Source organism: Diabrotica virgifera, chromosome 6 (assembly GCF_917563875.1).
Source record: "Diabrotica virgifera virgifera chromosome 6, PGI_DIABVI_V3a".
In the NCBI taxonomy this organism is placed as follows: Eukaryota; Metazoa; Arthropoda; class Insecta; order Coleoptera; family Chrysomelidae; genus Diabrotica; species Diabrotica virgifera.
In genome coordinates, this window is record NC_065448.1 from 246,318,018 (window position 1) to 246,342,209 (window position 24,192).

The 24,192-nt window shown below is 33.1% G+C and overlaps 1 protein-coding gene across 2 annotated transcripts; it reads right to left on the bottom strand.

Moving 5' to 3' along the window:
• Window positions 1–8,003: 8,003 nt before the first annotated feature.
• On the bottom strand, window positions 8,004–23,060 carry LOC126887487 (calmodulin-like). 2 transcript variants are annotated; one of them, XM_050655055.1, is made up of 3 exons: window positions 22,849–23,060; window positions 14,005–14,162; window positions 8,004–8,215 (listed from the first exon to the last, which is right to left on the bottom strand). In XM_050655055.1, exons 1-3 carry the CDS (start codon window positions 22,914–22,916, stop codon window positions 8,049–8,051), a joined length of 393 nt encoding a protein of 130 aa, XP_050511012.1. In that variant the 5' UTR covers window positions 22,917–23,060; the 3' UTR covers window positions 8,004–8,048. The 2 variants fall into 2 exon arrangements, with proteins under 2 accessions (XP_050511012.1, XP_050511014.1); XM_050655057.1 differs by having other exon boundaries at window positions 22,844–23,054.
• Window positions 23,061–24,192: the final 1,132 nt, after the last annotated feature.

The following is a 24,192-nucleotide window of genomic DNA, read 5'->3' on the forward strand; positions in this document are numbered from 1 at the left end:
GACATATGACTGGGGGATTTGCGAATGATGGACCAAAACTATTGTTGGCCTTTGCTGATGCTCTAGATGCAGTCCCTCATTGTAGAAGAGGCGTAAGGGAAATGTTTTTATAATTCGAGGATTAAACAGGTAGTCTGGGTCTTCTAATAAATGAAAAAAAGGCCAAATACAGTCTAGTACCCAAAAATCCAAGACTAAGGGTTAGGCACAACATAAATATTAATGACCACAACTTCGAAGTAGTAAAAGAGTTTAAATATCTGGAGGAGGTAATGACAGATGACAACCACATAGAAAAAGAGGTCCCAGCAAGGATGGCTGTAGGGAATAGAGCATTATACTCCTTATCATCATTATTAAGATCTAAGCTGCTAAAAAGACAATCTAAATTACGACTATAAGTCAATTATTAGTCCAGTTGTTAGATTTGGAAGCAAAACATGGACATCGGCGGAAAATAAATAAGCTGCTGGTATTTGAAAGGAAGGTTCTCAGAATGATATTTGGCTCTCAAAGGAATCAATTAATATTAGAGTGGAAAAGGTACCGCAATGCTGGATTAGTGACTCTCTATGGTACTGAAAACATCGTCAGAAAGCTAACCGGATAAGATGAGTAGGCCATGTGATAAGATAAGCGGAAGACAGTGTTTTTGAGAGACCAGATGATAGAAGATCAGTAGGCCGTCCCAGAAAAGGATGTAGGGATGATGTTTAAGCCGATTTATGCAGGATTGGATGCGGTAAAAAGTGGATTGGAAAGCTCACTCCGAGTTGTAAAGCCAGTCAAGAACAAAAAGAATAATAATCGTTATAAAATATTTGTTTACACCAAGCAACAGTTTCACTTTTGATCAAAAAAATATCCACCTGTGGACAAATATGTGCGCAAATATTTCATATTGCTTCTTCTTCTTAAGGTGCCTATCCGTTCCGGATGTTGGCGATCAGCATGGCTATCCTAACTTTGCTTGCTGCTATTCTGAATAGTCCGGTTGTCGATGTATTAAACCACTTTCTCAGGTTTTGAAGCCAAGATATTCTTCTTCTCCCAGGTCCTCTCTTTCCAAATACCATGCGCTGAATAATGAGTTGCAACAAGCCATAATATGTATGATCATTCCTCATAACATGGTCAAGATATTCTAGTTTGCGCTCTTTGATTGTGTTAATAATCTCGCATTCCTTGCCTATTCTACGTAGAACCTCAACATTAGTCACACGATCCACCCACGAAATTCTCAAAATGCGCTTATAACACCACAACTCGAATGCCTCGAGTTTTCTCAAAGAAGCCTCGAAAAGTGTCCAGGCCTCTACTCCGTATAATAATGTAGAAAATACATAGCATCTGATGATAGAGATTTTGGTAGCAAGAGGTAAATCGTGGCTTCTGAAAAGAGACTTCATCATTATGAACGCTGATCTCGCTTTTCCTATGCGTTGTTTTATTTCACTTGAGTGGTCTCACTGGCTGTTTATGTTGGTACCAAGGTATGTGTAGCTGTCGACCCTGTCAATTAGTTGTTGGTTAACCAAAATCTGTGTAGTTAATATTTCGCGCTTACTGACTACCAGGATTTTTTTTTTTCGTATTGAGATCAAGTCCGTGTTCTCTACTTATATCTGATATGCGCGACATTATTCTTTGCAAACCATCTAGACTGTCTGCAAAAACTACAGCGTCGTCGGCATATCTAATGTTGTTCAGACGCACTCCGTTGACTAATACGCCTTCCTGTAGTTCTCCCAGCGCTTGCTCGAAGATACATTCAGAGTATATATTAAACAGCACCGGGGACAGGATGCATCCTTGCCTCACTCCTCTATCTATGGAGACTGCCTCTGTCAATTGGTCATCCACTTTAATATTGGCAGTTTGGTTATAATACAAATTATATATGATTCTAAAGTCTCTAGCATCTACTCCCGCTTCTTTCAAGATGTATGAGTTTATCAGGTTTTACTCTATCAAACGCCTTTTTGTAGTCGATAAAACAAATAACCACGTCATAGTCAACATCCCTGCATCTTTGCATAAGCACTTGGACAGCGAATAGAGCCTCTCGGGCGCCTAAGGCATCGCAGAATCCAAACTGCGTACTTGATATCTGTTCTTCGCATTTTTTATATACTTTCTTACTTTCCGTGTCCGGAACACCAACAACTTTAAATTCTGTATTTCCAATGGTTGGCCACATAGATGGCCCTGTCACTTGCTATAATTAAGTCTTGTTCTGTGCAGGTCTCTCTCATCTCTGTGCATGATAGTAGATGCCGGCTGGTCTGAACCGCGCCACAGTCGCAGGTATCGTCCTCCTGGTATCCCCATTTTTTCAGGTTACTAGCACAACGTGAAACGCCGGTTCTTAGTCTGTTTAGCGCTTTCCAAGTCGGATACGGTAAATTGTGTCCAGCAGCCATTTCCTCCGAGGGAGGAAAATGTGTCGCGGTAGCTGACGCTTGCCATAGGTGTATTCGGCGCGTCTCTGGCGCTTCGGGGATGGATCTTGATGTTTTCAGGAAGCTTTTCCGAGATCTTAGTCTGCTTGGCTGAGTTTGGTGGTCATATAAGGGGTGTCTTCGGTCCGTCTCCTGCTTTTTCCGTTCTACTCTGACGTGACCTTCCTCCTGATAGGTGGTGGAGCAATTCCAGCAATGGGGTATACCTCTTCGATAGGTGTCGGTTTCAGGCAACCCGATATTATACGGACCGTTTCATTTAGAGCCACGTCGACGTTCTTTGCGTGAGTAGAGTTTGCCCATACTGGTGCTCCAAACTCCGCGGCCGAAAAACATAATGCCAAGGCAGAAGTGCGGAGAGTGTGTGGTTGTGCTCCCCATTTTGTATTAGTTAGCTTGCGGATGATATTATTTCTGGCACTTACTTTCTTCTTGACATCTTGACAGTGGTATCGGTAAGACAGAGTTCTATCCAGACGGACGCCAAGGTATTTTGGCGTCTTGTTGTGTTCCAGCATCTGACCACGCCATTCCACCTCCAGCGACCTTCGGGCATGCTTGTTTCTCAGGTGGAAAGCACATACCTGTGTTTTTGTGGGATTGGGTTTCAGATGGTTTTTATCATAGTATAGAGCTAAGTCTCCCAGGGCATCTGTCAGTTTCACTTCGACTTCATTGAAGGTTCTTCCCTGAGCTGCCACCGCTGTATCATCAGCGTAAATAAATTGCCTTGTTTGTTGGTGTATGGGTTGGTCGTTGGTTTATATGTTGTATAGAATCGGCGCGAGGACACTTCCCTGTGGTAGCCCATTTTTTTGGTCCCTCCACCGACTGTTCTTGGACTGGAGCGTTACGTAGAAGCGTATTTCATATATAGCGTTTTTTATATATTCTGCCGTGTATCACTTTCAGAAAGTTTTTACTGAGTGGCTCATTAGTGTTCTGTAGGCTTCACATGTTTTGGCATTTACATTTTTGGGTAAAGTTACGAAGGTCGACTTTAACCAGCTTTGGGGTATTTTTCCAGTTACGTATATTTTGTTGAATACAGTTGTTTTCCATTTTTCATATTGCAAAAAAAGCAAAAAATGTCATTGTAGTTGCCTGGATGGATTTTTTCAAAGTGCACCTGTATATTACAAACTTTTATATCTTGGTAGTAATCTTAATTTGAACATTCTGTAATTATTCTCTACACGCCCTGTCCTATAAAAAGAGAATTGATTAAAGTAAATCGGGAAGTGGAGGTAATCATGGAAAGAAATAAATGCTCGAATCCAACATTGCTACGTAATCAACGTGGAGCGGTCAAGGCACATCGAAATCATAATAAATCACTAATAGATAGTAAGTATATCATGACAAGTCGCGCTACTATCGGCTAGTTGCTCCCAAATGGATTACCCCAGTATCTCTTTGAATACAGCTGCAATCTATTAAATGATGTACGCATATTTGATTAGCTAATTAATCTTTGAGTAAATGTGATACGCTTCATTTATTGAATACCATTATGCCGAGTTTACATTTGCCAAAATAAGTGCCTAAAATGAAATATATAAATCGACTAATATAGGTCTGGATCCCGCATAAGAAAAAAAAAGTTGATTAATAGCAAGCTGAAAATTTGTTAATAGCTTAACGGTGTCTAGTCGGACAGACTTTGATATATGGGACGAGCTTCACAATACGATACAATATCGATGCTTTTTAAGTATTGAGTATTGTATTGGTTACGCCAATGAAGTATCGTATCGAGTATCGATATCGGCAATACTTTCTTATAAAAATATCGTATTGATATTGATTTCGATACGATATCGATACAATACTCGATAAAAAATCGACATAAAAAGGATTATACATCTGAGCTGTGTAGGCCCTTTATGCCCACTTTTGCATGCTTTTCAAATGGAAATTATTCTAAAAATATTACGAATATTGCGTATAATTTATATGTATATTCTTATAAAGATTGAATATGGCTGAATGCTTCTTTGACAGTAGACAAATACTTACTAAATATGTATTGATTAAAAATTACTTTTGAAAATATAGAGAAATCCCCGGAGATTCGGAATAAATCGCAATTCAGTATTTGTTAAAAATTATTTTTGAGTCATCATCACTTACTTCCATAATATTGCCACAAATACCACAAGATATAAACAATGTAATCGTAACAGACATTTACTCACTCTCAAGAATTTCAAGTTCATGCACTCAAGTAACTTTTTACTCAAGTAATATTTCTTAAATATTATAACAGCTGCTGCTTGGGTTGCAGATCACTTATACTTTTATGTAACAAATAATTATGATCTAAGTACCTATTCCACAAAATATAATCAAACAACTGTGGTGTCTATTTTTTTTTCAATATCGATATTTTCAATAATATCGAGGCAAGCGTATCGACAATATAAGAGTATCGTACTGATTTCAGATAATGAGTATCGTATCGACATTAATATTGCTAAGGTATGTATTCTATCGGTATCGTATTGGTTTTCGATATGATATCAATATATATATATCGATATTTTTATCGAATATCGTGAAAATCTATATATGGGAACACTGGAAAGGGGGAAGTTTTAATGGTGGAACAGGTTAAAAATTTGGAACGTCAGACTATGAAAACGTCAGATGTATTTTGTCGGACAGAACTTCCAATTGATTTGTTGCCCTTTCATTAAACTCTCATGCAAAAATCAGACTGGTGTGTATCACCAACTGGGCATTTTAATGAGTGGAACACGAAGAACATATCAAATGACAGAAATCATGTTGGTAGGTAATAGCAGTCTGATTTTTGCATGAGAGTATAATTAAAGGGTAACAAATCAATTGGAAGTTCTGTCGGACAAAATACATCTATCGTTTTCGCAGTCTAACCTTCCAAATTTTTAACCTGTTCCACAATTAAAACTTCCCCTGTTCCAGTGTTCCAATATATCAAAGTTTGCCCGACTAGACACCTTTAAGCTATTAACAAATTTTCAGCTTGCTATTAATCAACTTTTTTTTGGTACGCGGGGTCCAGACCTAATAGTTATGAAATATTTTTTGACAATAATTTAACATTATTTAATTAAAATTGAGATGTTACGATGAATTAAGATTAAGTGTAGAATCTGAAAATATATTTAAAAAAAAACAAACGTCAAAAATATTCAAAATACTTGTTCTTCTTTTTAGGGTGCCTTCTCCATTACTAAAAGTTGGCTATAACTACAGCAACTTGCTCTCTATCTTGAGCTGTTCTTAGTATCGAATGTGTGTCCATGCCTGTCCAGTCTCTTGTATTCTTCAGCCAGGAGCATTTTCCTCTTCCTGGACCTGTTCTTCCTTCCACTTTCCCTCCCATTATGAGTCGTAAAAAGTTGTATCTTTCTCCTCTGTAAATACATATAATATGTCCTAGATAGCTCGTTCTTCTGTTTTTTTACAACATTTAGGAGTTCTTTGTATATACGGTGAGGCAGATAACTGGCCTATTAGACATATCTCGAGAACTAAAGGCAACAGAATCATGAAAATTGTAATAAAGGGGTTTTGAAGGATGATCTATTAAATTAAAATATTTTTATCTCTTTGCAACTTCCGGTTATACCGGAAGTTGCTTATAACTTCGTTTTTTTAATGGGACACCCTGTATATTTTTACATTTTTGGATTCTCTTCGATGTCTTCTTTCTTAAAATATGAGGTTTTGTAATATTATACAGGGTATTTTAAAAGATAATTACGCTTTTTTAATAATTTTGTAGCAATATTCACACCCTGTAGAATTGTAGTAGTTTGACATCTAAAACTCTACTTACGTTCAAATGATTTTTAATATACTCTACTATTGTTAAGAATCATTAGTATAGCTAAATTTTTAATTTTAGTATACAGGGTTGTTCGAAACTTGGAATGAGTATTTTCTGAGTTTTCTTAAATGGAACACCATGTATTTTTGTATTGTAGTGAAATGATATTTTATAGTACTTTTTTATTTCTTAAGCATTCCCTATACCTAACTGCTTCAATTTGTGAGTTGTTGGTGATTCAATCTAAATATTAATTGCAACAAAAAATACGTAAAATTTTATAAGGTTGGCCGTGAAAATACTCAATCCCAAATAATTTTTCAGAAATAAATACATATTAATCCAGACTGGTCCTTAAAATTACCAATAATGGTTTAGCTACCAAAATATCTACGTAGTTAAGATTGTTGGTGCGATTAACAATTAAGCACAAACTAAAGCAGTTAGGTATAGGGAATGCTTAAGAAATAAAAAAGTACCATAAAATATCATTTCACTACAATACTAAAATACAGGGTGTTCCATTTAAGAAAACTCAGAAAATACTCATTCCGAGTTTTGACCAACCCTGTATATTAATATTAAAAATTTAGCTATACTAATGATTCTTAATAATAGTAGAGTATATTAGAAATCATTTGAACGTAAGTAGAGTTTTAGATGTCAAACTACTACAATTCTACAGGGTGTTAATTTTGCTACGAAATTAATAAAAAAACGTAAATATCTTTTAAAATACCCTGTATAATATTACAAAATCTCATATTTTACGAAAGAAGACATCAAAGAGAATCCAAAAATGTAAAAATATACAGGGTGTCCCATTTAAAAAAACGAAGTTATAAGCAACTTCCGGTATAACCGGAAGTTGCAAAGAGATGAAAATATTTTTATTTAATAGATCATCCTTCAAAACCCCTTTATTCCAATTTTCATGATTCTGTTGCCTTTATTTCTCGAGATATTTCTAATAGGCCCTTTATTTGCCTCACCCTGTATAGTATAGTCCTTTTTTGTTTTTTATATTCGCCGTCTGCTGTATTATAAATTGTAAGAATCGCAGATTAAGGATGTGCCAGAAAGAATTTCCAACAAGAAAAAATTCAGATTTAAATAGATATTTACCATTTTAATTTTTATTATAATGGTGGATTCTGTATCTGTATCTGTTCTGGACTTTTCAGTTCATTTAAGAGATGTCGCTGAATTGGGTCCCAATGTGGATTTCAAATGATCTTTGAAATTTCACCTAAATATATGGGCTTGGCTCGTTTTCGCTTCAGAGGTGTGCACTCTAGCTCTGCTGAGGAATCCTGTTAGGTAGAAATAACTGTCCCGGGATAGTGCATCCCTCTGAATCGAAAGCCAGCCAAAACCTTCTTTTACTTTTCTATCTTCACTCAGATTTGAGTACTAGCAAGTATCTTTCTGTCCTTTTCCTAGACGAACGAAAACGGAATGTGACTGCATATTGTAGAGTCCTTTTTGTTTTCTACATTCGTCGACTGCTGTCTTATAAATTGTAAAAGTCGCAGATTAAGGACGCATCAGAAAGAATTTCCAACAAGGAAAGTTTCAGATTTAAATAACTATTTACCATTTTAATTTTTATTATAATGGTGGATTCTGTACCTGAGACTTTTCAGTTCATCTACAATATTATGTTTAATTAAAAGTGTTGTTCATTTCTCTAAGTATTTTTTTATATTTTAAACACAAAACAGTTCTTAAGTTTTCAAATTTATTTATTTTTTTTTTCAATTTAGCTATTATTCGACTAAGCCAAGCCTTTCGCATAATTCTTTAAAATGATAAAAACTAATATATCCATCTGGTTCTACTCCAGCTTCGACCATCATTTCCTCAACTTCTGCATCTGTTGCAGGTTCTCCTACCTTGCTTAATGCCTCCTTAAGATCAGCTGCTGTTATTTGACCTAAAATTATGATTATTGTTGTCTAACTACTGTGTAAATAAGTAAGCTAATAGATTAAAAAAAAAAACAATATGACAATTTCATCTCAGAAAACTTAATCAATAGTAGTCAGTAAATAACTAATCAGATTTAAAATCGAAATTGATGGGATCAGCATTGAACAAATAATGGAAATAAAATACCTTGGAATTACACTGTCCATCTACTGAACAAAGAAGTAAGAAATCAAGTACAAAAAGCAAATAAACTGGCAGGTCCCCTTAACAGCAATTGCGCTAGAAGGAAAACCAGCTAAAAAGCGTCCACCGACGAGACCACCAAAAAGATGGAGAGATAGCTGGAGATCGACAGATCTACAACAAGTGTCAGAGGAAAAACAATTTTACTAGTAAATAAAAATTGACAATGACACCATTAGAATTATATTTACTTTATACATAAATTAGCAAGCAAATACATGAATCAGGCAAGGAGATTCACTAAGCCCTCTACTGTTTAACATAATGTTGGATGCAATAATAAAACAAGTAAAGAAAAAAAGAGGGTACAAAATGGGCGATAGAGAGATAAAAATATTACGCTGATGACATCGTGTTAGTGCGAAGACGACCTACAAAGATTACTGCACGAATTCAACATTAACGCAAAAGAAATGAACATGAAAATATCGGCCCAAAAAACAAAAAGCTTAGTAATAGCCAAAGAACCAAAAAGATGCAAAATGGAGTTAGACAATTACATTATACAACAAGTAATGACTTTCAAATACCAAAATATATTTAACAATATCGAACAAGAGGTAATAGACCAAATTATTAAAGCCAGTAGAACGACCGGCTGTCTAAACGACACAATTTGGAAAAACAAACACCTAAGAGAGGAAACAAAGGCCCGAATATATAGGGTGAGGCAGATAACTGGCCTATTAGAAATATCTCGAGAACTAAAGGCAACAGAATCATGAAAATTGGCACAAAGGGGTTTTGAAGGATGGTCTATTAAATGAAAATATTTTCATCTCTTTGCAACTTCCGGTTATGCCGGAAGTTGCTTATAACTTCGTTTTTTTAAATGGGACACCCTATATATTTTTACATTTTTGGATTCTCCTCAATATCTTCTTTCTTAAAATATGAGATTTTGTAATATTATACAGGGTATTTTAAAAGATATTTACGTTTTTTTATTAATTTCGTAGCAACATTCACACCCTGTAGAATTGTAATAGTTTGACACTAAAAACTCTGCTTATCTTCAAGTGATTTTTAACATAGTCTGTTATTGTGAAATTTTACTATACAGGGTTGGTCGAAACTCGGAATGAATATTTTCTGAGTTTTCTTAAATAGAACACCCTGTATTTTAGTATTGTAATGACATGATATTTCATAGTACTTTTTTATTTTATAAGTATTCCCTATACCTAACTGCTTTAATTTGTGAATTATTGGTGATGCAAACTAAACATTAATTGCAACAAAAAATACGTAAAATTTTATTAGGTTGGCCGTGAAAATATTCAATTATAAATAATTTTTCAGAAATAAATACATATTAATCCAGACCGATTCTTAAAATTACCAATAATGGTTTAGCTATCAAAATACCTACGTAGATAAGATTGTTGGTGCGATTAACAATTAAGCACAAATTAAAGCAGTTAGGTATAGGGAGTGCTTAAGAAATAAAAAAGTACCATAAAATATCATTTCATTACAATACTAAAATACAGGGTGTTCCATTTAAGAAAACTCAGAAAATACTCCTTCCGAGTTTCGACCAACCCTGTATACTAAAATTGAAAATATAGGTATGCTAATGATTCTTAACAATAGTAGACTACATTAAAAATCATTTGAACGTAAGTAGAGTTAGTTGTCAAACTACTACAATTCTACAGGGTGTAAATATTGCTACGAAATTAATAAAAAAACGTAAATATCTTTTAAAATACCCTGTATAATATTACAAAATATTACAAAATCCCATATTTTAAGAAAGAAGACATCGAAAAGAATCCAAAAATGTAAAAATATACGGGGTGTCTCATTTAAAAAACGAAGTTATAAGCAACTTCCGGTATAACCGGAAGTTGCATAGAGATGAAAATAATTTCATTTAATAGATCATCCTTCAAAACCCCTGTATTCCAAATTTCATGATTCTGTTGCCATTAGTTCTCGAGATATTTCTAATAGGCCCTATTAGATTAGTTATCTGACTCACCCTGTATAAGTCAGTTATTAGATCAGTTATGACTGACACGGCCCAAACAAGACCAGATACAAGCAAAACACAAAGACATCTGGAGACCGACGAAATGAAGATCGTAAAGAAGGATTGCTAGAAAAAAACTACAGGACAGGGTAAGAAGTGAGGATTTTTACTTGGGTAAAGAACAGAAAAGAAGAGTAGAATCAACACATAAGCAGGATGTCTGAATCAAGGATATAGTAAGAATAGCCAGGAACAAGCCACCGTTAGGCAGAAGAAGTATAGGACGCCCAATGAAAAGTCGGAATGGCAATTTAGGGACAGACTGAAAGCCACCGTTGAAGAAAAACAGGTAGTACTGCCTATACAGGGTGTTAGTAAATAAGTATGGAAAATTTTAATGACTAATTCTACATGAAAAATTAATGCCAGTTTGCTCTATAAACATATGTCCGTAAATGCTTAGTTTCGGAGATACGGGGTGTTGAAATTTTTATTTCAAACTTGAAGCATTTTAAATGTCTGCTCATATGGGGACAAGGAAAGACTATCTACTAAGATACTGGGGGGTCGAAATGGGGCTAGTAGAAGGAACAGACACGCAAACTTTCATGCGAACGACAGCTCATTTTTTGTGCGGTGGCGGGTCGTAGATTCGTTGGGAGGGGTAGGAGGGTTTAAAGAAGACTAACTAATAACCAAATAAGCAAAGGATACTTACACAGACTTGAGGACTTTCCTAGTATTTAAACAAATTGGGACGCCGTTTGAAAAAATCCTCAAATTCTCATATCGAGTACTTACTGGAAACCAGAGCGGCCGTGGGTAACGGCATAAACGCTGGCCTCATACGCCAGTAGACGTGGGTTCGATCCCTGCCAAAGACAAACCATTTTCATTTCCAATAATGACACGAGCCGTCTCACCGTGCCTCGGAGAGTACGTTAAGCCGTCGGTCCCCCTGGGTTAGTGTACATCGACACTAGTTACTTGAAACAGGGTTAAATATGTAATTGGCGCTGGAACTATCCGAAAGGATCTCCCCGGCAAAAATGCCATACGATATTATTATTATACTGGAAACCAACTGGGGGAACATTCATCTTAGATTCCTCGTTGGGGTTATACTGGGCTATCATTTACCTTTATTGGCTTCTATGCCATTACATTTTCTTCTATTCTAAAACTTAAAACAAAAATCCATGTCACACGTTCAAACACTTATCCAAAATTTTCCATTCTAAGCGGGGCTGGGAGGGGAGACATTCAATTTTGAACCACAGGACACTGGATAAAATTGATACCAAATCAAATATAATCGGGATACTTCAATACAGGAATGTTACCATAACATCATAAAAACAGGAACCAGGAACCACGCACTTCTTTTTTACCGGCAAATCAAACTGCATAACAATAATAGTGTTTCACAAGAATATATCCATGTAAATGTTGTGAAACTATTGTAATAATATTCCTTGACATTTACTGGACAAACTGCCAGTCCTTCACTTCTTTTACCATAAAAAGAAAACCATTTTAAAGCCGGCAAAGTGCGTTTCTTTGTGAGTCTGTTGAGTTCTACACAAAAAGATGCTTATACTTCAAACATGCTTTCAGAACTGCCTTTATTTTCAGCGGCGTACGTACCGCGTACCTTCTCTTCCCAAAATTCTCCTACGCTTCAAGCCGATCATTCTTTCGGTTTGACATTTGACCAATCGGCGGAGAGAACTCAACGATTTTTCAAAATTCTGACCAATAATATCATAGGGTTTTTAGCGCTCAAAACTTAAGGGAAATATACTGGGATTTTTCAACGGATCCTTCCAGAACAATAAATGTTTATACAAGTAAACAGGAAATTTCCTATGATTTTACTATGTTGCGAAACAAACAGTATTACTCATAAGCAGGGACGGCTTAGAATTTTTAATGATATATTAACTCACAAAATATATTAGAAAAATAAATATTTTTCTTGGGATAGGATTAAAATTAATGGATATTTTTTATAAAACATTGTAGTAGAAATCCATCTGCTACAAACTGCCAATTTATTTATTGCTCTAAGACCAGTTGAGCTATGAAAATGAAATTTAGTGAGTTTTACGAGACAGTTATTACAAATTTTATGACATACAATTAAGAATTTTGTATTCATCATTGGCGCGCCTACGGGCAATGGTCTGAATTATTTTAAAGAAAAAAATAGTACGCCACTGAGATATTTCGAATTAGAAATTATTTTTAAATTTTACGTCTAATTTATGATAAAAAACCTCTCTTGCCTTTTTTTCATATGATGCACCGTTTTTATGCAGAAAAATAAAACATCTTGGCGCATATTTTTCATTTCTTAATACATCATCAAGAACTATCCAATATAATAATATTAAACTAGAACAATAACAGAAAATATTACTAATACCATTTCAAATAGGTGCAAAGCTGCAAGAAATGTTTGAAATGATCTCCTTTACGGGTAACAGAAGAATTTTATATTCATCATTGGCGCGCGTACAGGTAATGGTCTGAATTTTTTTAAGAAAAAAATAGTACGCCACTGAGATATGTCAAACTAAAAATCATTTTTGAATTCCTCGTTCAATTGATGACAAAAAATCTTTCTTGCCTTTTTTTCATATGCGGCGTCGTTTTTATGCAAAAAAATTAAACATCTTAACGTTTACAAAGTATTTGAACTTAGTTTCTATGCATATGGAAACTACCTCAAATACTTGGTAAGCGTTAAGATGTTTTATTTTTTTGTATAAAAGCGGCGCCTCGTATGAAAAAAAGGAAAGAAAGATTTTTATCGTAAATTGAACGAGGAATTCAAAAATGATTTTTAGTTTGACATATCTCAGTGGCGTACTATTTTTTTCTTCAAAAAATTCAGACCATTGCCAGTATGCGCGCCGATGATGAATATAAAATTTTTCTGTTATCTGTAAAGGAGATCATTTTAAACATTTCTTGCAGCTTTGCACCTAGTTGAAATCTTATTAGTAATATTTTCTGTTATTGTTCTAGTTTAGTATTATTATATTGGATAGTTCTTGATGATGTATTAAGAAATGAAAAATACGCGCTAGATGTTTTATTTTTCTGCATAAAAACGGTGCATCATATGAAAAAAAGGCAAGAGAGGTTTTTTATCATAAATTAGACGTGGAATTTAAAAATAATTTCTAGTTCGAAATATCTCAGTGCCGTACTATTTTTTTCTTTAAAATAATTCAGACCATTGCCCGTAGGCGCGCCAATGATGAATACAAAATTCTAAATTGTATGTCAAAAAATTCGTAATAACTACCTCCTAAAACTCACCAAATTTCCTTTTCATAGCTCAACTGGTCTTGGAGCAATAAATAAATTGGCAGTTTGAAATAAAAATTTCAACACCCCGTATCTCCGAAACTAAGCATTTGCGGACATATGTTTATGGAGCAAACTGGTATTAATTTTTCATGTAGAATTAGCCCTTAAAATTTTTCATACTTATTTACTAACATCCTGTATAAAAGAAAAAGAAGAAGAAGGAGAAACATAAATTAAACAATTTCACAAACCTTGACCTCTGACATCAAATACATTAAACATGCGTCTCATTTCATCTTCTTTAGCCATATTAAATTCGTATTTTTTCATCATTATTAGAAACTCTCCAAGATCGATCTCACCATTCTTGTCAAGGTCTACTTCATCAAACACAGCCTGAAGCTCTTGTCTAACAAAAATAAAGACATACAAATATTATGGGACCGTGCAAGTTCGGCAAAGCGACACCTGGTTTCTACGTTCAGCAACATTTTTCGCACTTTTAATTATATTGGCCAATTATATTAGTGGATAATTACTACCCTTAGTGGTTACTGGATAATTGTCAAGGCCATAGTCCAAAAAAATAATAAGAAGAAAAAATAAGATTCAGGTTATGTTATTAAAAGGTAAACAATTGTATGTATAGTCGGTTCACTAAACTCAGACAAAACTGGCTAGTGATTTTAGTAGGTAATTTTTTTGTTTTTGGCCAATTTTGCCAATATTGGCAAAATTACGAACTATTTAGTAATTATTAACTATTTAGTAATTATTTTTTTTGCCAATTTTAGCAAATTGGCAAAATTATTTAATAAAATCACTAGCCAGTTGTGTCTGAGTTTAGCGAACCGACTATAGCAAATAAAATTAGTTCTTCAATGACAGTAGGTATGAAATATACGTCAATATGACAATTTCAATTGACAATAGTTGCGTTCGCGGGTACAGTGGACAAATTGTCGCCGACCATTTCTAACCTCACATAATATAAATAATACCGTTAATAGATCTTCTTCTTCTTCTTCCTTTATTGGGTTATATCCCTCGGGATAATTCGCCCAGCTTACACCAGGGAAATACTCTTGTCTTGCTCTGGGCAATCGAATATTTCCAAATATATATCGACCGTTAAGTACCAATACCTTCTATCTAACGACAAGTAAATTTTACAGGAGAAGCAAAAAACTTATTTAATTTTGCTCTGCCAATCAGAATAATTTAATATATGGACTTTCTACTTTTTTATGTATAAGATTATCGTACCTCACATATTTGATTTTGAAAGAGCTTTTGAAAAAGACAGTTTGTCAGTTAGGAGGTATTGTTTTTCTCTGTTACTTGAAATATATGTGTTTAATGGAAGATAGGAGGTCTTAAATGTAATTAAAAAATGAATTAAACTCAAAAAACTTTATTATTATTATTATTAATGATATCAACACATTAAGACTTCTGAGATAGTGAGTCATAGAATGTATGACAGTCTTGCGGTAACACAGTTTTCAATTGTTGTAAATGAGAGTACTTCGTAGAACTAATAGGTAGCACTTTGTCATGCAAGGGAGTATAAATCGGTTCAGGAATAATTTTAGGTCTTATGGGCAACTCACTCCACTCATCATCAAAGTTTAGTTTATATTGTATTTTTCCATCTATGGTATACAGTAAAGCCCTCAGATCTGTTACAACAGGATCTCCTACTTTACGACCTGGCCTAATGGAAGTGTATCGCCATGTGTCCTCATTTGCGTAATTTTTAAAAAATTGATAGTCAACCAATTTCACTTCATACGGAAATGGCTTACTTCTTGCTTCCTTAGTAGCAGAAGCATAATCGCTCGGAAGATGAATCTCACGATGCTTCAATTTAGTCTCGATAGCGCTGTGGACCGAGTCACACTCCATTTGAGTGTGACCCGGTTCTAAAAACTTTTGGGTTATAACTATCTGATATTTTACAGAAAAGGCAGATAATGCGTTAGACAAAATGTTATTCCGATTTTGGTATGTGCAGCCATCTGAAAATATTACTATAGGTAACCTGTTGGCGAGACAGTGTTGTGACAAGTAATCTAAAAGGAAGTTAACAAATGTGCTTGCTGTCAAGTCACTGGCAGTTTCGTCAAACCAATAGCATGTTGCATGATGAGTGACCAAATTGTAGACCGTATAGTTGTGACAACTTAACTTCGTTTTGAAGTAGAGGGCACTTGCAGTCAGATAAGGACACACTTTGACAGCTTCAAGATCCATTGTAAGAAGATTAAATTCACCAGCTTGTGCTTTTTCCTTGTCATGTTCTTTCTCGGCTCTTGCTCTTGATTTACGTTGAATATGATCTTTATATTTTTCGTCTGAAATATTTCCTTCTTTATAACTGACACAGATGTCACACATATCCTTTTTTAAGGTATAAATAGAAAGATTTGAATCTTTAAATATCTTGTCAAAAGTATGTCTGCTTGCACTCTCTTCGTTATTATTTGAGCACCATATTTTATAGGAATTATAGAGTTCTGTTTTATTTCGGTAATATGGCTCGATGAATAATTTTCTCGAATTTTTTCTATTATAATGAGAAGGAAGTGTTGGGATATTTTTAAAAAATTCACGTAGCATCTGGATTCTTGTCGCCGTTCCTCTTGGCACAACTCGTTTTCGATTGCTATTGGTGACTTCATTACATGGAAGTGTTTTATGAACTGACTTCTTGACCCAAGATTGTACAGTAAAAGAACCTAGGGAAAATGTATTTAAAAAGGATGTCTTGCAAACTCGCAAATTACCCTCAGCTGTAGGCAAAAAATACTGGAAAGTACCTTCCCGTCTTGTCTCACACCCTACAGTTTTTCTAGCAGTAGTTTGTCGGGAGACTAATCCATTTATATAAATCTTCCTTTGTTCCCAATTTAAGTTTGTCCAAAAATTATTAAATATATCTTGTCGCATCTCCACGGTCAGTTTTTCACAATTCCTGACTTTACTTGTTGTACATTTTTTAGACTTGCATGCTTCACCCAGTTTGCGAGCGCTTCGGGGAGTATTGTGTAACATTTTTCCCTCTTTCGGATTTGTATAACCTAAGTAATCTTTGCCAAGCATTCTTAACTCTTTGTTACGATTTTTTTTCCAAGTCTTACTATCTGGTTTAATTTTTCTTTTTCGTTCTTCATTGATTTCTCCGAAATAAACCTGTCTTGGCACCAGCTCAGAATCCGGCACACTATTTTCTTCAGACACCCTATCTTCGCTCTCAGTCTCCGATGAATCAGACTCTGGGTTATAGGAACTTTCACTGGGTGAAAAATCGTGAGCTGAAGATGTACTTGGAGTCGATGCTCTCTCTGTAATTACATTTTCAGTATGAAGTTCCTCGTTTAACTGTTGGAAGTGGGAGTCTTCTAAATTGTTGGAGGAAAACACATTTTGATAGGAACGATTACTTTCTTGATTGTCAGACAAGGCAAGACTACCAACTTGTTGGCTTGTACTAATAGGAGGAGTAATATTTTCATTTGTCTCCGGAATGTAGGAACTTCCATCTGGTAACAGTACACTGTGGATCAATGTCGTAGTTTCATGAATTAAGTTTACACAGTGTTCGTCTTGGCTCAGATTTTTAGATTGTGATCTTGTGGGCTCTAAACCTTCAGAAATAATAACGCTAGTAGTAGACTCACTTGTGCAGCCATAAGGAATGTTTTCATCAAGTTTCAAAGCCAATCCTAATATTTCAGCTGCCCGTGTTTTCCTACGTCGATCTTGATTGATATTCATCTGTAAAAAAATTTGCATTTAGGTACTACTTTGAGATTTTACTTGAAAATTCAATGCTTTAAACATTGCTTGTTACGTAAATATAACTATTAGGGGATCGAAAATAATCTTTATTATAATTTATCATATAAAAGCAAAATGTTTTGTTTCCAATGTTAGTTAAAACGTACTTTAATATTAATAGCTGCATTTTTCTGTTCTTAAACAGCTTTTCATTATGACAAAATATCCGATATGCCCGTTTTTTGCGCCGCCTATGTACTACGAACACCTTAAGTAATTTTAATTATTTTTGTGGAAAGATCTGCTATCTACATTTCAATTTACTAAAACTCCCTTTGGTGGTTGTGTGTACATTTTTAACTATAACTGTATTATAAGCCTTGAATATGTAACTATCATCTTAACTTAAAATTAATTTATAAGAACTTTAACACACAAAAACATGAGTTAAATTGAGGTTAGGTATTTATTTTTTGTACAAAGTCTTACTTAGGCTGTTAATTTTAGTTGTAAAACACTCCTTACCTTTTGATAACACCAGACACACACGTAAATACAATATTGTACGGCAGAAGAACTAAATAAGATACAAAAAACGAATAATACCGGGAAACTGTTGATAGGCGGTACAACTAACAAACAACAACCACAAATGAGTAGATAGAAGGTATTTCTGCTATTCAGTTAGAAGGTATTTCCGGCATAAAAAACGCTGATTAAGGTAGGATATATTTCCATGATGTTATTTTAAATACTTTGAGAATAGATACAGTTAGGATATTTTGTTAGAAGATGCGTAACAAGCTTTGCAGTTAGATGGCGCGATAAACTTATTTTTGAAAAAAATGTAGATAGGAGGTATTGGTACTTAACGGTCGATATGCTAAAGCCTCAATTTTTTTTAAATATAAGTAGGAACATCTTCTTATAGGGCCAGACAGTCCCTACAGGAAAGGCAATATTATAACATAAGGGTTAAAACTATTATCGTTTGGAGGTCTAATATCTTTTTATATCTTTATCTTCTTAATTTTTTTAATTCAAAGTTGGGAATTGATTAATTTATAAGTTAAGTTTAGCTAAAATTACACAAGGTATATTTACTTTTAATTAATATTAATAACTAATTTTTAAATTATACTAGGTAAATATACCTCGTATATTTATCTATTAACGATATTAATTATATCATTTTAAAGTGCACATGCGTTTTGCTGCTAATTTGTCGCCGACTAGTCGCCGACAGGCACCCGCGAACGCACTTAAGAGGATCGGTACGTATTTTCGGCTGCGATGCTATTCAAATGGGGATTCATTTTGTTCGAATCCTGAGAAAACTAATAAGTATTTTTGAAAAATTTAAACGCAGAATGAAAGATTACGTTATTAGCGAGGGCCGAAAGTCGCTGAGAACTTCTATAATGTTTATTTTAATAAGTTACAGGGGTGAAAAAACTAAGAGAAAATTTAGTGTGATTTTAATTTCAAATATCTCATTCAAAATAAACTTTTTATTTATTCTAAGGGACTTTCGGCCCTCGGTAATAATTTAGTCTTTCATTCTGCGTTTAAATTTTTCAAAAATATTTATTGGTTTTTTCAGGATTTGAAAAAAATGAACACAATGCCGTGGTAATATTTTCCAAATCTGTCTTTGTCTTACAATGCACTCAACCGAATATAATATTGTCAGCATATATTGTCAGTCAGACACTGACAATCAGTGACAATTTTAAATATTTGACATTGCATCGGGAATATTTTGAGAAATTGATTAATAGTCTAGTAAAATAAAATTACACTACATGTAAATCAAAATGTAAATTCGTACAGGTTGAAACAAATTTTATATCAAAGTTTAGGTGGGTACAAAAGATATTTTCAAGAAAGTATCCAAATCATACAAGGGGATCATTGTTTAAATAATTAAAAAGGGGTAATGTTTGCAAAAAAATTACTTTTTTAACTGCTGAGTTTATTCAATTACTAATGAAGGTCTATAGGATTGTTTTCTGTAAAGTTGAAGGGTAAATCTTTCACATAAGTCTTACTAAATTAAATTTGACCTCCTATTTATTTAAATAATTATACATAAGTCTTTAGAAACAAATTTGCAAAAAATTATTTTTAGCGTTTTAAATAAGCACTATAAGATATCTTATTTTACAGGATAAGTTATGCTATGTTATCAGTATTAAGCAAAAAAATGGTCGAAAAATATTTAATATTTTTTGAGATATTGAATTAGTTTATTAAATGTTACTATATTTTCAATTGCAAAAACGCGGTTGTTGCCAAAAAAAAATTCACCTGTATTAAATCTTATTCTTTTTATTTTTATGTATATTTTCGATAAATGTATTGACAAATTTAAATTTCAATTAAACTGCCCCCTAAAATTGCATTTGAAAATAATTCAAATTTGTTTATAATTTGTTGTTTTAATAACGTCGCGATGATTAAATATTTTAAAATGCCGTTTCGATAAATGGGTTCCTGGGAATTTTTCACTAATTAACAAATTTTTTTGTCTTTTTTTCCTCTTCTTTTTTTTTTCTTGGCATTCTATTACTACGGGCCCTTTTTGGGTTAAGTTTCATTAAGAATGTCGAATCTCTAAGTTGTAGATTCCAGACCTAAAAATATCAAGATTGGTCTAAAATCACTTAAATAAAATGTGGCTACTTACTGAGGTACAGGGTGTTTTATTTAAAAATTTAAAAATTATTTTCACCAAGTACTTTCAAACTATTTGACGTATCCTTATCATACTTTACAGAAAGTGTGGGTACTATACAGTCTACTAAATTGTGATAAATAAAAGTTTCTAGCTACCACCAGAGGCGTACGACAGGGGTCAGTTAATGGTTGACCCTTCCCAAATTCTACGCCACTGAGGGAATTACTATTTTAGCGAAATTTTTCGATTCTCCAATACTTTCTATGTAAATAATATACTCTTTACTGGTAATGATTAAGTCATTAGTTTTCGAGATATTGGACGTTAAAATTGAAACGGCATAGTTATTTTGATTCATTCATTCATTCATTTTAAACTTCCAATATCTCTCAAACTGATGACTTTATCAATACCAATAAAGTTATTTACATACAAAGTATTGGAGAATCGAAAAATTTCGCTACAATAGTAATTCACTCAGTGGCGTAGAATTTGGGAAGGGTCAATCATTCACTATCCCCTGTCGTACGTCTCTGGCACTAGCTAGAAACGTTTATTAATCACAGTTTAATAGGGTGTATAATAGCCACACTTTCTGCCAAGTATGACAAGGATACGTCAAATTGTTTTAAAGTACTTGGTAACAATAATTTTTAAATTTTTAAATAAAACACCCTGTAACTCAGTAAGTAGCCACATTTTATTTAAAAGATTTTAGTTAAATCTTAATATTTTTAGGTCTAGAATCTACAACTCAGAGATTCGACATTCTTAATAAAATTAAACCTAAAAGGGCCCGTAGTAATATAACTCCAAGAAGAAAAAGAAGAAGAAGAAACGACAAAAAAATTTTCTTAATTAGTAAAAAATCCCAGAATCCAATGATCGAAACGGCATTTCAAAATACTTAATCCCCGCGACGTTATTAAAAAAACAAATTATAAACAAATTTGAATAATTTTCAAATGCCATTTTAGGGCAGTTTAACTGAAATTTGAATTTATCAATACATTTATCGAAAATATACATACAAATAAAAATATTAAAATCTTAAGCAGATGAATATTTCTTTGGCAACAACCGCGTTTTTGCAATTGAAAATATAGTAACATTTAATAAACAAATTCAATATCTCAAAAACTATTAAATATTTTTCGACCAATTTTTTTGCTTGACACTGGTAACATAGCGAAACTTAGTCTGTAAAATAAGATATTTTATATTGCTTATTTAAAACGCTAAAAATAATTTTTTGCAAATTTGTTTTTAAAGTTTTATATATAATTATTTAAATAGATAGGGGGTCAAATTTAATTTAGTAAGTCTTATGAGAAATATTTACTCTTCAACTTTGCAGAAAAAAATCCTATAGACCTTCGTTGGTAATTGAATGACCTCAACAGTTAAAAAAGTAATTTTTTTGCAAAAATGACCCCTTTTTAATTATTTAAATAATGATCCCCTTGTATGATTTGGATACTTTCTTGAAAATATCTTTTGTACCCACCTAAACTTTGATATAAAATTTGTTTTAACCTGTACGAATTTACATATTGACTTTTTTTTTATTTTATTAGGCTATAAATATTATTGATATATAGTGTATTTGATAAATAATTGATTTAAGATGTGAACAAAAGTTATTTATTGTGTATTATTTGTGGAAGATCCAAGCAGAGAATACATCAGATATATCCTGTGATCCAAGTATTTTGTTGTTAGAGATGGTCAAAATTGTAAGCGTTCCAAAATAACAACATACTATTAAAAAATCACTTTAACACTTTTCCTCTTTTCTCGATTGATTATTAGTTTTTGTTGTACAAATAAATTATTACAATCACTGAAAACATAGTTAGTGAAAAAATTATCACATTTATTAACTGCATTAATAATTTGCAATTATAAAAATAACAGTTATCCAAGAACATTCAAAAGCCATCTCTTTAAATTAATTATGACATTTTCAAGTAGAATGACATTCTAGTAATGTTTACATATCCACACCAGTGTGAATTTTACTTCACGTAATTTGCCGTGTAAAGACAGAAAAAGTAGGGATACACGTAAAATATTTGCGAATTATGTAAACATAGCCTTAATAGTTGCGTTCGCGGGTACCTGAAATTGTCAGAAAATTGGATAAATTTTCAAAAATCGCATGCGTACTTTAAAATGATATAAATAATATCGTTAATAGATAAATATACAAGGTATATTTACCTAGTATAATTTAATAATTACTTAGTTATTAATATTAATTAAAAGTAAATATACCTTGTATATTTGTCAACTGTATCCGCGAACGCAATTGAATTATAATTTAAGAAAGTTGCAATATTTCTCCGCTATTCGCGCATGATCGTTTCTCGTATCCCCTCCAAGTACTTGCACACCGCGAATACATTGTCTAAAAGAGTATCTGGTATTATTGCCCACAAGATCGAATCTAAGATGAGTTTTGATTTGATTTGCTGATAAAATTGTCCAAAACTGTTTCGGTGACAAATAAAAGAAAAAATAATCGAAAAGAATTAAATAAGGAAAATAAGGCAGGAATTACGATTTTTGGGAAAAATAAGTTTTAAAAATTTAGACTAGGTTTAGTTATTTAATTCGTGTGGTACCTTACTTTGACATTGGCATGTCAATTCGTTTCATTAAATGTCCAAGCTCTTTTATTGATATCTTTATTTTCATCAAATAAATTAAATGATTCTTCTAATTCTTGCAACTCCTCCTTGTAAAACGTTAGCTTTATCACATTTTTTTCTCTAGAATATTTGCCCCCCATAAAATAATAAATTTAAGTTTCTTGATCACACTTCAAATTTTTGTTTTTTTTGTCAGATTAGTTTTGTCACATGACATGACGTATTGTGGCCTTTTACTGTATTTTCATACGACTCCTTGCTTTCTAGAATTCAATTAGTAGTGTCATTATTTATTCTTTATTCTTTGATGATAGGGAACAAAAGTAAAGATTACATTTTTAACTATTTAGAATTATAAATAGTATATATAAATTATAAATATATATAAAATTAAAATAGCTTCAGAACAACATAAAGATTACATATATACTCCGTCTAATATACTTACCGTTGCACGTCATCCGCGTCATAGCCCGTGACGTCACATGATACCAACACGAAATATTTAGGCGTTAGGTGTGTTCTTTTTTAGAATCATTTTGCTAAGTACACTGGAATTAAAGCCACTAGACATAGTTTATTATATATGCGCAGAAATAATATTTGCAGCTTTCTATTAATGTTAACTTAAAGAAGTAATAATAGGTTTCATTTAATTTGTATATACTGATTTAATGGATTATAAAGCATTTTTATGAAGCACATTTGTTCGGAACACACTGTAACTGTAATCGAACGAAGGTGATATTTTGACATATATTGGTAACATTTATTTGACAGTTGCGGTATTGACGCTTTAGATTTGTTTTTGTTCTTTACTGTAAGTATATGCCAAATTTCATGTCAATCCAAGCGGTTCTTTAAAATTTAAAGGTTTTACAATATTTTACCTTTAAAGAACCTACTAGAAGCGAATAACACATTAAAAAAATCACTTAAATCGGACAGCTGGTTTAGGAAATTCGAGACATCAAAAATTAACGTGGTGCGTTAATTTCTTGGAGAATTGTAGTTTTAAAGCTACTTTGAATTTTTTTATTACACTCTTTACACAAAAATATTTTGATTTATAGTACTGCAGGACCATTAAAATGTTGAAAAAGTTTCATAAAGGCGATGCTAAACCGCTGTTGTTTTCTTTAGAAAGGAATTAAGTATAAATGACCACTGGAGAAATGCGTACAAATACTTGAAAGTGCAAAGAAGTTGGGAAGTAACTATCCAACTTTTATATGTAATTTTCAAACTTTCAGAACTGTATTAAAAATTGAAAGAACCTTAGCAAGGAAATAGAAGTATCAAGTGGGTGAAAAGCTTCCTCA